This window comes from Lactuca virosa, chromosome 4 (genome assembly GCF_052849685.1).
Source record: "Lactuca virosa cultivar CGN04683 chromosome 4, Lactuca_virosa_CGN04683_v6, whole genome shotgun sequence".
NCBI classification, from domain to species: domain Eukaryota; kingdom Viridiplantae; phylum Streptophyta; class Magnoliopsida; order Asterales; family Asteraceae; genus Lactuca; species Lactuca virosa.
Window position 1 is genome coordinate 432,582,658 of NC_136429.1, and position 14,956 is coordinate 432,597,613.

The 14,956-nt window shown below is 31.8% G+C and overlaps 1 protein-coding gene across 1 annotated transcript; it reads right to left on the bottom strand.

Moving 5' to 3' along the window:
* Positions 1 to 1,090: 1,090 nt before the first annotated feature.
* Positions 1,091 to 5,874, bottom strand: LOC145109054 (serine hydroxymethyltransferase 1, mitochondrial). Its single transcript, XM_079046161.1, has 15 exons — positions 5,682 to 5,874; positions 5,528 to 5,578; positions 5,353 to 5,439; positions 4,893 to 5,014; positions 4,515 to 4,591; positions 3,957 to 4,081; positions 3,769 to 3,861; positions 3,353 to 3,445; positions 3,044 to 3,241; positions 2,478 to 2,582; positions 2,298 to 2,363; positions 2,005 to 2,194; positions 1,819 to 1,929; positions 1,392 to 1,554; positions 1,091 to 1,244 (listed from the first exon to the last, which is right to left on the bottom strand). The coding sequence occupies exons 1-14, from the start codon at positions 5,769 to 5,771 to the stop codon at positions 1,409 to 1,411; spliced, it is 1,554 nt and encodes a 517-aa protein (XP_078902287.1). The 5' UTR covers positions 5,772 to 5,874; the 3' UTR covers positions 1,091 to 1,244; positions 1,392 to 1,408.
* Between the last annotated feature and the right edge of the window lie 9,082 nt (positions 5,875 to 14,956).

The following is a 14,956-nucleotide window of genomic DNA, read 5'->3' on the forward strand; positions in this document are numbered from 1 at the left end:
ATCGTCTTGATTACGTCTTCACTTGCATTTATGGTTTCATGATTTTGCTTTTCAAAATTAAGAGGGTTTTTGGATTGGGAAAAAAGAAGGTGCTTATTGTTTATTCTCACTACAATAAGCTAAGTTTAAGTGTTTGGATATGAATCCTTAAAAATCAGCTTATTATGGTAGGAATAAGTAAAATAAGTTGATTTTAATAAGCATCCCCCCCCCACACCCATTGCTTATTGTTTATTGTTTATTCCCACCACAAACACTTTTGCAAAAACTGCTTATTCCCACCGCAATAAGTTAATTTATCCAAACACCTTCTAAACTGGGAGGGTTCTACAAACTACAATCAAGCAACGGTTTTCCCTAATATCTTTAATCAGAAAGAACCCTAGAAAGTTCCCTTTTGATTCTTCGGAATCCTTAATTTCAATTTGAATAGTTTACTCCTTGATTACCCAATTGATAAAATCTCCGCTGTTCAATTCTCTGTAACTAGAAAGTTCCCTTTTGATTCGATTTTCTTTAGTATATAGAATTGCAATGCAGATGGTTTGAATTTAGGAAGAGGAAGAGGCAGAAGGCGTCGACGGTGGTTGTTGGTCTTGGGAGAAGAATCGGGGCTATGAAAAGCGACAGGCAAAGGCACAATTGGAAGAAGCTTCTCCCTTTCTCAATAAGCCATTCCCGTTTTCTTACCTAGTCAGATTTTGCAATTGGTTTACCAAACAACTTTAAGAGACCGAGTCAAGCCAAAAATGTCTAATTAGACTCGGTCCGTATATCAAACACAACCTAACTCATTTGTTTTTTTCTAATATAAGAGTGGATTTGTGCCAAATTATTTACAAAATTTCTTAACAAGAAAAAAAATATATTTATTCTTCTAATGAGTGAATCAACACCCCTCATCCTCCATGTAAAACAATATATGAAATAGGTTTCATCCGAAAAAGTAATTTATTTTTTTTAACTTTTCAGATATACAAAATTGAAAAAGTAAAATTTATAGCAACTTAAAAAGTTAATTCTTCTTAATTATGAGTGACATTTCGTAAGTAACATAAGTAATATTCATAGAACAAAACTGTTAAAAGAGTGAGCCAAATAGAAAGTTTTATTGGTTTATAAAAAACATCTTTCATTTACATATTACATAAGATTCACTTGTAGCCTTACATTCACATTCTTCATATATGGCTCCATGAAATCATCGACTTAATTCAGGCCAAAATCATCATCTCAATTTCTGCCTGTTCCATGAATCACATGTTAACTATTCTTATAAATTTTTAAAAAAAAATCAATATGTATATTTATTTAATAAATTTAGGAGCTCTTTTTTTTCCTCATTTAGTCATGTATAAATATTAATACATTTATGTTTAAACATCTTTTACCTGGCTTGTATAGCTCCTTAGTTTTTGTATTTCATGGTTTCCTTCTCAAATCCAATTGTTGGGAATTGTTTGGCATACTCCTCCACATCATGGCGGAGCTTTGAAAGTTCTGACTGAAAGGTGCTCGACTCCATTGCCGCCACAAAGTCCTTCAATTTTGTCCCTTATTCCCAAAAAATAAAATAAAAAACATAATTCACAACATCACCATAATTACAATTTTGCCCTCCTAACATCACTACAGTCCAACTTGTTCTGTCATGTCATGTCCACTATACCCCAAACACAATACAACTTGTCTTGACCTGTCATGTCATGTGTTACAAACCCTAAACAGGCCACTCCATGCATTCCAAACACAGTACAACTTGTTCTGTTATTATATTATTATATACTGTTATTATATAGAGAGGTATGAAAAGTGTACCTTGGGCTTCACCCTTGATCTTGAGAGCCAATTTTACAGCAAGGTCAAAGAAGTAGGCAACTTTAGCGAAATCCTCTTCAACAAATCCCCTAGAAGTGAGAGCAGGGGTTCCTAAAAATTAACAAGTAGTGAATCTTTTGTGTTGCGTACTATAATATAACATGAATTTACTGAAATACCCCTCACCCATTCTGATGCCACCAGGAACCATGGCTGACACGTCACCAGGAACAGTGTTTTTATTGGCTGCGATGTGAACAGCTTCCAATACCTTTTCAACTCTTGACCCATCAATTCCCTTGGGTTTCAAGTTCACCAAAACTAAGTGGTTCTCTGTTCCTCCGGATACAAGTTCATATCCGCTATCCATTAAAGTCTGAAAATAAAAAATTAAATTTTTTAGTATCAAGATTGAAATTGATGAATATTGTGACATTTGTAATTTGAAAGTTAAGGGTAAAATAGTCATTTAGTTGTACCTGTGCAAACCTGGCGCAGTTAGTCATGACTTGCTCTTGGTATGCCTTGTATTCTGCTGTTGTTGCCTGAATTCATAAAAATTGTTTTTTTTTTTTGGAAAAAAATATTTTTGAAATTATTAAATTGGGTCATATTGAAAATTCTCAAAGATTTAATGTAACTTGTAGAAAGAAGCAAACCTGTTTCAGTGCAACTGCCAAACCAGTGATTGTGTGATTGTGTGGGCCTCCTTGAAGTCCAGGAAACACAGCCTGGTTGATTTTGTCTTCATAATCATAAAACACCTTTCATAATAAAAAGTGTTAGTATCTGTTTCAAAATAAGAATATATATATATATATATATATATATATATATATATATATATCTTTGTAGAATGTGCATGTAATTCAGGGTTGACTTGAGAGATTAGTATATGTGATTGTAACAATTTATCATACACTGGGTTGACTTGGGAGATTAGTCTATGTGATTGTAACAATTTATTATACACTGGGTGGACTTGGGAGATTAGTCTATGTGATTGTAATAATATTTCATACACTAGGTTAACTTGGGAGATTAGTCTATGTGATTGTAACAATTTATCATACAGTGAATTTCTTCTCTTTCCATCTCCGTCGTTTTTTCTCCAGTTTTGAAGTTATCCATGTAAATTCTTGTGTTCTTATTTACTATTTTTCATTGGACTGATTGTTGGGAATCTTTGAGGCCATTTTCTAACAAATTATTAAGGCAGACATACCTCTTTGCCTTGTTTGGTGACTTCTTTCAGACCCTTTCTAAAGAAAATCATGGCACCTCGTGGGCCCCGGAGTGACTTGTGGGTGGTGGTGGTCACCACATCAGCATATTCAAACGGGGATGGAATGACCCCGGCTGCAACCAACCCGCTAATGTGTGCCATATCCGCCAACAAAATCGCCTTTTGCTTGTCACAAACCTATAAAACATAAAAAAAAAATCATTAAAATATTTAGGCAAATCTAATTATATAAAACGAATTTATTCTCATAAGTTATTTAATATTACAATTATGATTTATTAAACTCACCTTGCGAATGCGAGCATAGTCATACAATCGAGCATAAGCACTTGCTCCAGCAACTATCAGTTTTGGCCTGAAGAGTGTCGCACTTTTCTCCAACTGCAATTTGAAAATTACCAGTTAAATCTTCTCATGAAAACAAAAAAAAGTTAAACTCAAGAAATAACAACGTACTTTAATTTAACTGATTATTGTAGCATCCTACTTTCATTTTTTCTGTTACACCAATGTAATTTCATTTTTTTTTCTTAAGGAATTGTACTTTGAAAAATCTACACAAATATACGTGTGAAAATTGCATTGTAGTTGAAATGAAAGTTGGATGCTATAATAAACAAATAAATAAAAGTACATTGCTATTTCTTGCATTTAATCCTGACAAAAATAAATATGAGCAAAATATGATATAAAGTTACATGTACCTGGTCATAATCAATATAGCCAGTGCTCTCATTTAATCTGTAAGGCATAGTCTCGAAAAATATAGACACCGCAGATATCTTCTTTGTATCAGTCTGCAAAAATAAGATAAATATAGAATTCAAATTACTCAGGGTGAGACTAATTATTATAATAAATTAATATAAAAATGAATGGATTTTTTTAGCACCTGATAACCATGTGACAGGTGTCCACCATGAGGTAGATCAAGTGCCATGATTCTGTCATGAGCCTTTAATAAGGCAGTGTAGACTTGGAAATTAGATGGTGACCCCGAAAGAGATTGCACATTCACTGCAATATTAAAAAGAAAAAGATATTATGTGAAGGTATTAATATTATCATATTATTATCATTATGTGGTTTTGTTTATTTGTTTATTATAGCATTTTATTTTCATTTCTCCCTATTACAATTTACAACATTGTACTTTGAAATATCTACCCAGTTATAGCATCGTCATACAAATACTGTTGGAATTGAGTAGATTTTTCAAAGTAAAAGAAATTGAAAGTAAAATGCTAAAATTTGGTAGATTTTTCAAAGTTTTTATGTCTTAATAAGAAAAAAAAAGGAAGTCGGATGCTTTATTAAACAAATACATGGAAGTATATTGTTATTTCTTGCATTTAGCCCATTCTTTGAATACATTTGAAACTAGTTATTAACAATAATTTGTGGATCAAGAAGCAAATTTTAGTATAAGAAATGTGTAAATTGTATCTACCTCCCCATTTTGCAGGATCCAACCGAAAGGCTTCCAAAGCTCGCTTTTGACACAAGGTTTCTGCCATGTCAATGTACCTAACAAGCAAAAATAAATAAATAAATAAAATTAAAAAATTAAAGCATTTTAAGAATAAATAAGTAACACAGGATGCCTAAACTCGATTCATTTAATGATCGTGTACATAATTAAACAAGTAATAAAAAAGTTAAAGGGTAACAAGGTCATTTTGCATGGGTCAGGGATGAATACGGAAACAAAAGACAAAGTTAAGGATGACATTGGTAAGATTTACAAAATGGACCAAACTTGCAATTTTGTGTAAAACACAGGGACCATTCTTGTAATTTATTATTGAAAAAATGGTTGTTTGCTTACTCATTTCCACCATAGTATCTAGCACCTGGATAGCCTTCACTGTACTTATTAGTCATCACAGATCCAACTGCTTGCATCACTGATAAGGAAGTGAAGTTCTCTGAAGGGATGAGTTCAAGACCCTTTACAAACAATATACAAAATCAGTCACTTAAAATGAAACTTAGAACTCATATTATTTTCCTGATTATCAATTAATAACAAACTTTTGTTTAAATTTAAAACAGAGAGAGTTGAAATTTTTGTAGATGAAAGCTCCGTTTAAAATTAGAAATTTACAGATAAATCGAGAGGAAAGCTCGATTTGAATCAGAAATCTACAAGATAGATTGGAAACATTCTTTTGCACAATCGAAAAATAATAGTAAAATAGATATATATATATATATATATATATATATATATATATATATATATATATATATATATATAGAGAGAGAGAGAGAGAGAGAGAGATGACCTTCCATTGACGAGCTTTTTCAAGCTCAATAATATCTGCAATCTCAGGATCGACGACCTCAAGTGGAGCATTCAATTGCTTTGGCCACTGCAATTTCACCATGAAAAAACTTAAATTCAGACACAGAATCAACGACAAAACACAGAAATTATAAAACGAATGAACAGAAACTCACAGTGACGCCAGGTCTTTCCTTCTCGTAAACAGCTTCGCTAGGTAAAGACGACTATCATAACAACCACACCACAAAAATTCAAATCAATACAATTTACAGAAGACGAAATCGAAATCGAAAATGATAATGATAATTAGAACAGAAATTAACGGACCATGGAATAGATATGTCCGCCATTGAAGAGACGCTGCAAGGGCTTGTCTGCAGAAGACGAAAGCCTACGAAGAGCCAAAGCCATCGCCATTGTTACTCTCGATTTCTCTCTCTCTAGCTTTCTCTCTCTAAAAGAGATAACACAGAGTGGAGTCCAAGTCTCCCGCGCACACACAATTTGTTTTGGTGCGGATTGAATGTTGTCGGGTTTGGGTGAGATTTTGGTGGTTGAAGATTATTGATGTAATTTTTCTGGTGCTCCTTTGTTTTGAAAAAAATATGATAACGTTATCCATTTCTTCACCTTACCCGACCCGATGCAATCAATAGGAGGATAACGGTTTTTTAAATTAAAATGTTGTTTAATGATTGAGTTTTTATTCAATTAAAAAGAAATATATATTCTATATTTGTAAACAGGGATATTAGAAAAAAAATGACATGGTTCAAAGTTTATGTTTAGCATAGAAAATAATGTTATAAGTTATGAAAATATTCCATAAATTCCTAATACTTTAAGTCAGCTTACGATTTAATCCAAACTTCTATTTTTTGAACAGAAAATTATCGATTATTTTATATTTTGCCAAAATTAACAAAACAATACTTATTTTTTTTCAAAAGAAAACAACAGATTATCGTATAAAATTATATAATCATATAATCAGAACTTTTCTGTTCAAAAAATAAATGTGGAGATTAAACCGTAAACTTACCCAAAATATTGATACTTTATCGGAGATTTTCCTATAAGTTAACTGAAATATATAAAATGACTTAAAAAGACATTTAGAAGAATATGTTTTCTATAACTAATTAAGGGGTATATTTGTAAAAATTTTAAAAAAGCTTCTGAAAAGCTAATCTAAATTTATTTTTAAAAGCTAACTTATAAGCTATTTTTTGGCTTGCCAAACATAACAACTTAAAAAAAACTCAAAAAATAAGCTCACTTATTAGCTAGTTGTAGCGTTAAACACAACGTAAAAATAAGAGTAATAACTCAACTTTTTTGCATTTATCAAATAATGGGAGTCATTTTGTTTGGCTAGCATAAATCAGTTTGTTATATTTTACACAAAACACTGCAATATATTTTTTCGTTCTATAAATCAGTAATATTTATTGAAATGTAACTTTTTAATTAGATGACACTTTTTATGCCTTTGTGTCGAAATATAATTCAATTTACATAAGTTTTTTGTTAGATTTTAATAAAAACGAAACGAGACCGATGTTCTTCAATTTTGAACAACAACAGCAATTTATTAGAAAAATCTAGACAAAAAGAATTACAAAGAACCAACAATTAAGTCTGGGTTAGCAACCAAACTGCCCAATTACCTTTATAGTTGATACTTCGGTTTTTTTTATCAGAAGAAATGGACATGTTCGATCCCCAATGAAAAATATCCAAATTTGACCCGACACCAAAAAAACATATATTGTAAATTCTCAGGTCTATTAACACAACTTTCACATAGTAAAGAGTCTACATCTATACTTACACATGTTTTCTTTCGTCGGAAGTTTATTTAACATCATTTTCCACATGAAATGTTTTTAATCGATGCCTAATTACTCCAGCCCCTCCCCAAAATAAAATCACTTTATCAATGATTATTCTAACTCTCGTCGTCGTTCTAGTTAACTCGATAAAATGAACATTTGCAAACATCCTTTTAGATCTCGACCATGCAAAAAATTGAACACGGTTAGAAACTAAAGCATCCTTGTTTGTGTTAAGAGAGTACACCCTAGGGATTTTTAGTTTGAAAGGAACTTCAGCTAGCCAAACTTCCTCCTAAAACCTAGTATCCTTGCCATCCTTTTTTTACGAACACAATCTATGAAGGTCAAATCCCTTATCTTGAAGTTTATTGGTCATGTCAACCCAAGCCGCATACCTAAGGTCAATCATATGAGTAAAGAAAAGTTTGTCATCCTCATTGAAAACTACTTTTATCAATCGTGTCCAAAGCATATTTTGACTGTTAAAAAACGCCATTTCCATTTATGAAGGAGAGATTTGTTAAATGCATACAAACTCCCGATTCCTGACCCACAATTATTGTTGCTAGTCATGACTCTTTTTTTCATTTGATCAAAGTTATCTTTCATTCACCCAAAATGCCAAAGTTATTTTTGAGGGATTCAAAGGCATGTAAGGACTATCTTAGGAGTGAAAGAAATTCTCAATTAATATATAGCAACCCCTACTTATAATTGATTTCAACAGGGTAATCAGTGACCAACAAAGTTCTTACTTTCCAAGTAGACAATTTTTTCTTGAATTTCTCGATCACCCTATTAACATGCGACATATTTGATCTAATTGGAATACCAAAGTAAATAAACATAGTTTTTAAGGGGTTGTAACCAATATAGGCAGGTGCGTGGTTGACTTCGTCGTGACTAACCCCAATCCCAACCAATTATAAACGGGTTATCATAATGCATATTATCTAACAATAATATATGAACTTATGAATTTTGATAAAAGTTTTTATATTATATATGAACTTATGAATTTTGGATATAACTTTAATATAAAACTAATTATAAACTGGTTATCATAATGCATATTATCTAACAATAATAATATTTTCATCACAAAACTCGAACAAAAAACATGATCACATGTTCAACACTTAATATAATCAACATCAACAACATATTTAATAATATCTATTAGTTATTACACTGAAAATAAAACATAGTGCTAATAATACAAATGTATATGTGAATATCGTATTATTGTAGATTTTTTGTAAATCTCATATGGTGTAAAAAGAATATAGGAGATTCCACGTGATACATTTATGTGTTTAATGTATCTTAAGATAAATAAATCAGAACCCATATAACATAGAACAAAATAACCATAAATTTGGTTTCATATTATTTTCAAACAATATAAACAAAATCCAAAAGAAAAATTATTAAAATGAAAATTAGGAATTTAAAAGTCTATAATTATGGATCATATTATGTGACATACTAAGTGATAGACAAAAGTTACAATATGACAGTTTCAAATGAATATTGTGCAAAGAAATTGACCTCTATTAAAATAGATATATTAACCAATTTATTATAATAATTACCACTTATCAACCATAAGTTAAAAAAAAAAAAAAAAAAAAAAAAAAAAAAAAAAAACTCTTCACTTGTAATGATTAATTATTTTAAAGTTGAAATCATAAGTATATATAACTAATCATATATACACACAAGTCTCAAAACTTTTAAGTTGTAGTGATTAATTAGTTTGTGTAAGGAAACTGACCTCTATTTTAATAGATATATAGATTGATCTTTAAACCTAAATCTAGAAAAAAAAACACATTTATAAACTTATAATACTTCGTTTATTCTTATTTGATACCCCCCCTCTCACCCCACCCCACCCACCCAAAAAATGCATCATCAGTATAAAAATGGAAGATAATCACTCGATCTTAATGGAATAAAGATGTAACGTCCCAAAAATACTGAGTAAAAATTTCAGTTTAAAATAAGTCAAATTATTCATTCATTGTTCCAAAAGACGATCAGAGTCAAAGTATTCTCAATTCATCAGAGTAAAATCATAAACAGTTAATGCAGAATAAATCTCCAGGGGATGCAGTGCAATCAAGCCGACTCTTCCTTTGAAAACCAGATGTATCTGAAAACATTTTAAACATAAACCATAAGCACAAAACTTAGTGAACTTCCCTAAAAATACCCATACTAAACATACATAACAGTTTGAAGCTGAACCGGGTCTATTTCACCCCTGAGTCTATTTCAACTCCTTTGGTGTTTTTCAACCGAAACGAGTCTAGTCGACCCTCGAGTCTATTTCAAATCCTTCGTTATTTTTCAACCGGTACGGATCTATTTCACCTGAGTCTATTTTAAAACTCCCAGAAGCCCTCGAAGGTGATCCTCATGCTGTTCTTTGGTTTTGGAATACACTAAAATATCATTAATGAAAACAATGATTGATCGATTGAGCATTGGCCTGTAGGGGTGTTCGTTTGGATGGATCGGTTTGATCCGATCCAATCAAGTGAATCCAAATTGATTCGGTTTTCAAAACATGGATCCGAATAGTCCAAACTAAATTCAAATCCGATCCGATCCGATCCAATTACAATTCGGTTGTATAGGTTTTTATAAGTCGGTTTTCAAAAATGAGACATTTTAAAACCACATATAATTATAATATTACCGAACTTCACACAACAAGCAAAAACAAATTATTTAGTTGTTATTTGAAATTTATAAACTTCTACTAAGAAGATATATTATAGTTAAATATTTTATAGATAGAATTTTTTTTAGAGAAAATGCATATTAATGTTTTTTTATCGGGTGAAACGTTTTGAACCTATTTGAAAAAAATAAATTACAAAATTAATAAATAACTATAGATATATATTATAAATAAATAAATAATAAATTTTTATTCGGTTTTTTGGACTATTCGGTTCTTATTTTATAAACCAAAACCAATCCGAAATCCAAAATAATATTTTGGTTTTGTTGAAAACCAATCCAAAAATCTGAATATCCGAACCAAATAGTCCAATCCAAATTGTTCAATTGGATAATTCGGTTTTATCCAAATAGTGAACAACCCTATCAGCCTGCATACTTGATTCATCGAATCCATGAATGCCACAGGCGCATTGGTGAGCCCAAACGACATCACCAGGAACTCATAATGACCATAACGAGTCTGAAACGTGGTTTTCTCCACGTCCTCATCTCTAACCCTCATATGATGATACACTGACCTCAAATCGATCTTGGAGAACCAAGATGCACCCTGCAACTGATCAGATAGGTCATTAATTTGCGGAAGTGGGTAACGGTTCTTCACCATCAACTTGTTCAACTCCCATTAATCAATGCACATCCGGTGTGACCCATCATTCTTCTTGACGAATAAAATCAGTGCTCCCCACGGCGAACTGCATGGTCTAATAAATTGCTTGCCCAACAACTCCTGAAGCTGAGAGGACAATTCCTCCATCTCCGGTAAAAAAAAAACACAATGAACCATCACGTAAGCTCAGAGAATTTACATTGTACCAACATGATTCATAGTACAAGACTTACTTTCCTCTCAAAATTAAGTGTATTATTCGCTACTTAGACCAATTAAAAGAACAATTACGGATTCAATTAATGATTAACAATTCGTTTATTAAAACCATAACCTGGTTGATCAAGCCCAACTAAAATTGTAACAACAAATTAGTAAAAATCAGAAATCATATGGATAGGAGTGTTTTAATCTAAATAACAATCTCACACAATGATCTAAAATAAAATCAAATGATTAAACCAACTCAAACATCAACTGCCGATGGTTTAGCCCAGGCCCGACCCAGACGGTAGGCAACCCGAGCGGTAGCTCATGACCCATGTCTTTCTAAGGGGCCCAAATTTTATAGAGTATATGGTATATATAGAGAAAAAAGTAACTTATTTAAAAAATACTATAAGTATTTTTCTTTAAATTAGTTGTTTTTGTAATGTTGTGACCATATTTTTTTGTTTTTAATATTAATAGTGAATTTTGTGAATTATATAAGGATGTGTCTAATTTCAATTTAATTTTTATTAAATTTATGACTTTGAGGGGCCTATTTTTTCCTTTCGCCCTGGGCTCATTATATCTTTGGATCCGCCCTGGTTTAGCCGTCTAAGACGGCTAAACCCCGGAACTACAATTCAATCAACAATCAACAAGAATTAAAACTTACAAAAGGAAATCAAAAGATTGTTTTGTTGCTTGAAACTTAAAGAAACCTTCAAGTCATCGTTCCCTTTTTTCGTTTTGTCGTGCGTCCGTTGTATCTGTGTAGAACCGATCTCCCTTTTTTTTTCTCTATAAAACGTAATAATTCCCCCAATTACCAATTTGGGCTTCAATTCCATGTACATCAAAATCCTGGACTTAAGGGGCTGTCGATATTGCTTCATAGGTTTAAAGTTTAAATGGTCCGTTTGGGTTGATTTTAATGGCTAAAATGGGTTGCCATTTATTTTTATTTTGGACAGATTTCCTGTTGATGATCACGAGGCCCACAAGGTGCATCAAATGTAGTCCAAATCCAATATCTACCGTTGAAACTTAAAATTAATAAGTCGGGAAGACCTCTATGGGTCACTAACCTTTGGGATCAATGTCTCAGGAATACACCTTTTTGGGATGGAAATGAGAAATCATTGCGATGATGCCATCTTATACAAGACTCAAAAACTTTTTATTCAATCAAAAGTGAAAAACTAAAACCATATGGTTGCCAATGATTAAATTTTCGCTTGTAGTATTTATTGGAAATAGCCTATGTCTATGTTTCGAAAATGAAGAAAAAAAAAAAAAAACTTTGGTGGAAAGTTGTACATAAATGATTGGGCCATAAAGACTAAAAGTATATAATATATGTCACGCTATTCATGAATGTGTGCCAAAAACTAAGGCAAACGTTGCAACGTTTGGTAATGCAAAATAGAGAAAATGTTTCTACAAATAATGGTTTCAATTATGGGGATTATTTTCAATCATATATGTAGAAAAACCAAAACTGAAAGTATTTGGTGATGGGATGTGAGTGACTTAATTTAAAATGAACATACTCGAGAAAGATTATGTTTATAAAAATGTACTTTAATTATGAACTATGATGATCGTATATAAACACAAGATTCTTCCTAGAGAAAATAAATCGTAATGGAATTTTAAGGACCTTTATTATCATAAAGAATTAAATCTGGGGCCATCTGTGTACAAGGACTGGGCTGGGCTGCCTAGACAGTTTTGGGCCCAAATTTTAAGTTTGTTCGTTAGTACTTTTCTATTCTACGTATACAAGTAAATTTCTAATTAAAAAAACCATATTCTACTATTTGATTAAGTTAGTTATTTTGTTTTTCGATCGAGGGATTGGGATTCGATTCCCTATAATGATTAATATTTTATGTTTTTACACGTTGATTACATATATACGATTTGTGTTTCCTTTATAACAAATGATTTTGTAACCTTAGTGGTCAACAGGGTCGGCCTTGCGTGCCGTTATGAAATATGAAATATATCAAATTAGAAAAAGAAATTAAATATCTTTTTTTTTCATACAAATTCTCCTACCCAATTAATAACTAAATAGTGACATGTGTAAAATTTAATGAAATTTAACTATATTTTAGTATATTAATATTAATATGATATATGTCATAATTTAATTAGATAGGAGAATTAAAAGGAAAAAAAAAAGATATTTAATTTCTTAATTACCAAATATACCTTATGTATTTTGCGTGTATTAGAAAAAAATATAATATGCCACACGAATATCCGTAAAGCCCAAGGGGCCGACATCCCCTTCAACCTTTTTGCCTTTTGGTGTGTTTCCACGTTCTTTTGTCAATGTTGACATACACTAAAATAAGGATAAGATTTGTTACATGTGTGAATGACTTTTGAATAGTCGTATCCTCTTTATCCGAAAAGTAATGGTAGTGGCTTTTTTAGCATATTTTTTTCAAAATAAAGATATTTAGTTGCTATTTAGTATGCAAGAAAAATGTTATGTCACGAATAAATTTTTTAGGTCAATAAAGTTTTAATCGTATTTAATTGCATTTTTTTGGTTTATTATACTATTGGAAAATTCAACAAGTAAGTTAAGTATATTAGACAAATGATAAACGAACTTCGGTAAAACTTGCGGAATAGAACTTTCGAAAAATGAAATCAAAAGTAAACACAGTATTTAACGTGGTTCGGTCAAAGGAGAGAGAGAGAGAGAGAGAGAGAGAGAGAGAGAGAGAGAGAGAGAGAGAGAGAGAGAGAAGATTTTATTAAACTTTCAAGAACTATTACAAAAACTCAATGTTGGACCTTACTTGAGCTCTCAAAATAAAAAAACCACTCTTGCTTACAAACTGCTCCAAAGGGTGTGCTCTCATAATGACTGTTCTCTTAAAAGTACTCATGAAATTAGTCTAGAATAATAACGGAGATGTGTGCCTATTTATAAGCAAGCATGAGAAACCCTACATATGATGGGTCAGACCAATCCATAATTAGCCCATGAAGTGGATGCCCTAAATCTCAGCCAATCACAAATAGTCGTGCAAGAACTTCCTCCATCTTGACAATGCTTTCTCTCATTAGCATAACTTTCTGCCACCAAACAAAGTTGTTTGTCACTAATAGAGTTTTCTATCACCAACAAAGATTTCTACCGCCAAATAGATCTTTCTCTCACCAAACAAAGCTTTCTCCCACCAACAAAGCTTTTTGCCACCAAACAGAGTTTTCACTCACCAGCAAAGATTTATGCCACTAAACGGAGCTTTCTCTCACCAACAGAGCTTTCTGCCACCAACAAAGATTTCTCTCACCGACATAGCTTTCTACCACCGACAAAGCTTTCTATCAAGACTTCGCACTCCCATAATCTCTCACTTGAAGGCTTGGATACTTAGTCTTCAGCTTTCATTCAGTTCTTCATCATTCATCTCTCTCTCTCTCTCTCTCTCTCTCTCTTTCCAACCTTTATCCTTAAACTTCTGTAAGGCCAGTTAAAGCTACGTAATGCTTTAATTTTTCAATGGTAGCCACCTTGGTGAACATATGTTGGATTCTTCGTTCCAAAGATTTTCTTTAAATTCAAAGTTCCATCATTGATTAACTCTCGAATGAAATGGTATCTTATTTGAATGTGTTTTGTTCTACTATGAAACACTGGATTCTTCACCAGGTGAACCACACTTTGGTTGTTATAATGTAATACATAATCCTCCTGTTGTATTTCAAGTTCTATTAATAAATTCTTCTACCATATAAGTGTTGGATTAGTGTCTAAGCCCGTAACTATATTTGGTATGTACTTGACCCGGTTGTGCATGGTCCTTTTGGGTTACATTCACCAAAGTAACTTGATAGGATGATTTATGGAGAAAGAGGATTAATTATGATTTATTAATATATTATATGAATAATATATTAAAAGAGAAATCATATTTTTTAATTAATATTAGTCAAGAATTAATTGATAGTTAGTTTTGTGACTAAAAGACATTAATTAAACTTAGGGGACTGGAATTGTATTTATAAGATAATTGCAATTGGGCTATGGATCACCTTGGAACATAGGTTGGACGAATTCTATGGGAAGCCCATAAGGAATTCGTCCAAGGGGTGTTCTAAAGGGAGTCCATGGGCTGCTTAGGGTCTAAGCAGTCAAATTAGGTTTTTCTAGTTGAAAA

Excerpts from the sequence above, each read along its gene's own strand:
- LOC145109054 (XM_079046161.1), bottom strand. The coding sequence starts at position 5,771 with ATGGCGATGGCTTTGGCTCTTCGTAGGCTTTCGTCTTCTGCAGACAAG. Across the intron at positions 5,579-5,681 it reads GCGGACATATCTATTCCATG|TCGTCTTTACCTAGCGAAGC; the intron begins GTCCGTTAATTT and ends TTGTTATGATAG. Across the intron at positions 4,082-4,514 it reads GGATCCTGCAAAATGGGGAG|TGAATGTGCAATCTCTTTCG; the intron begins GTAGATACAATT and ends TTAATATTGCAG.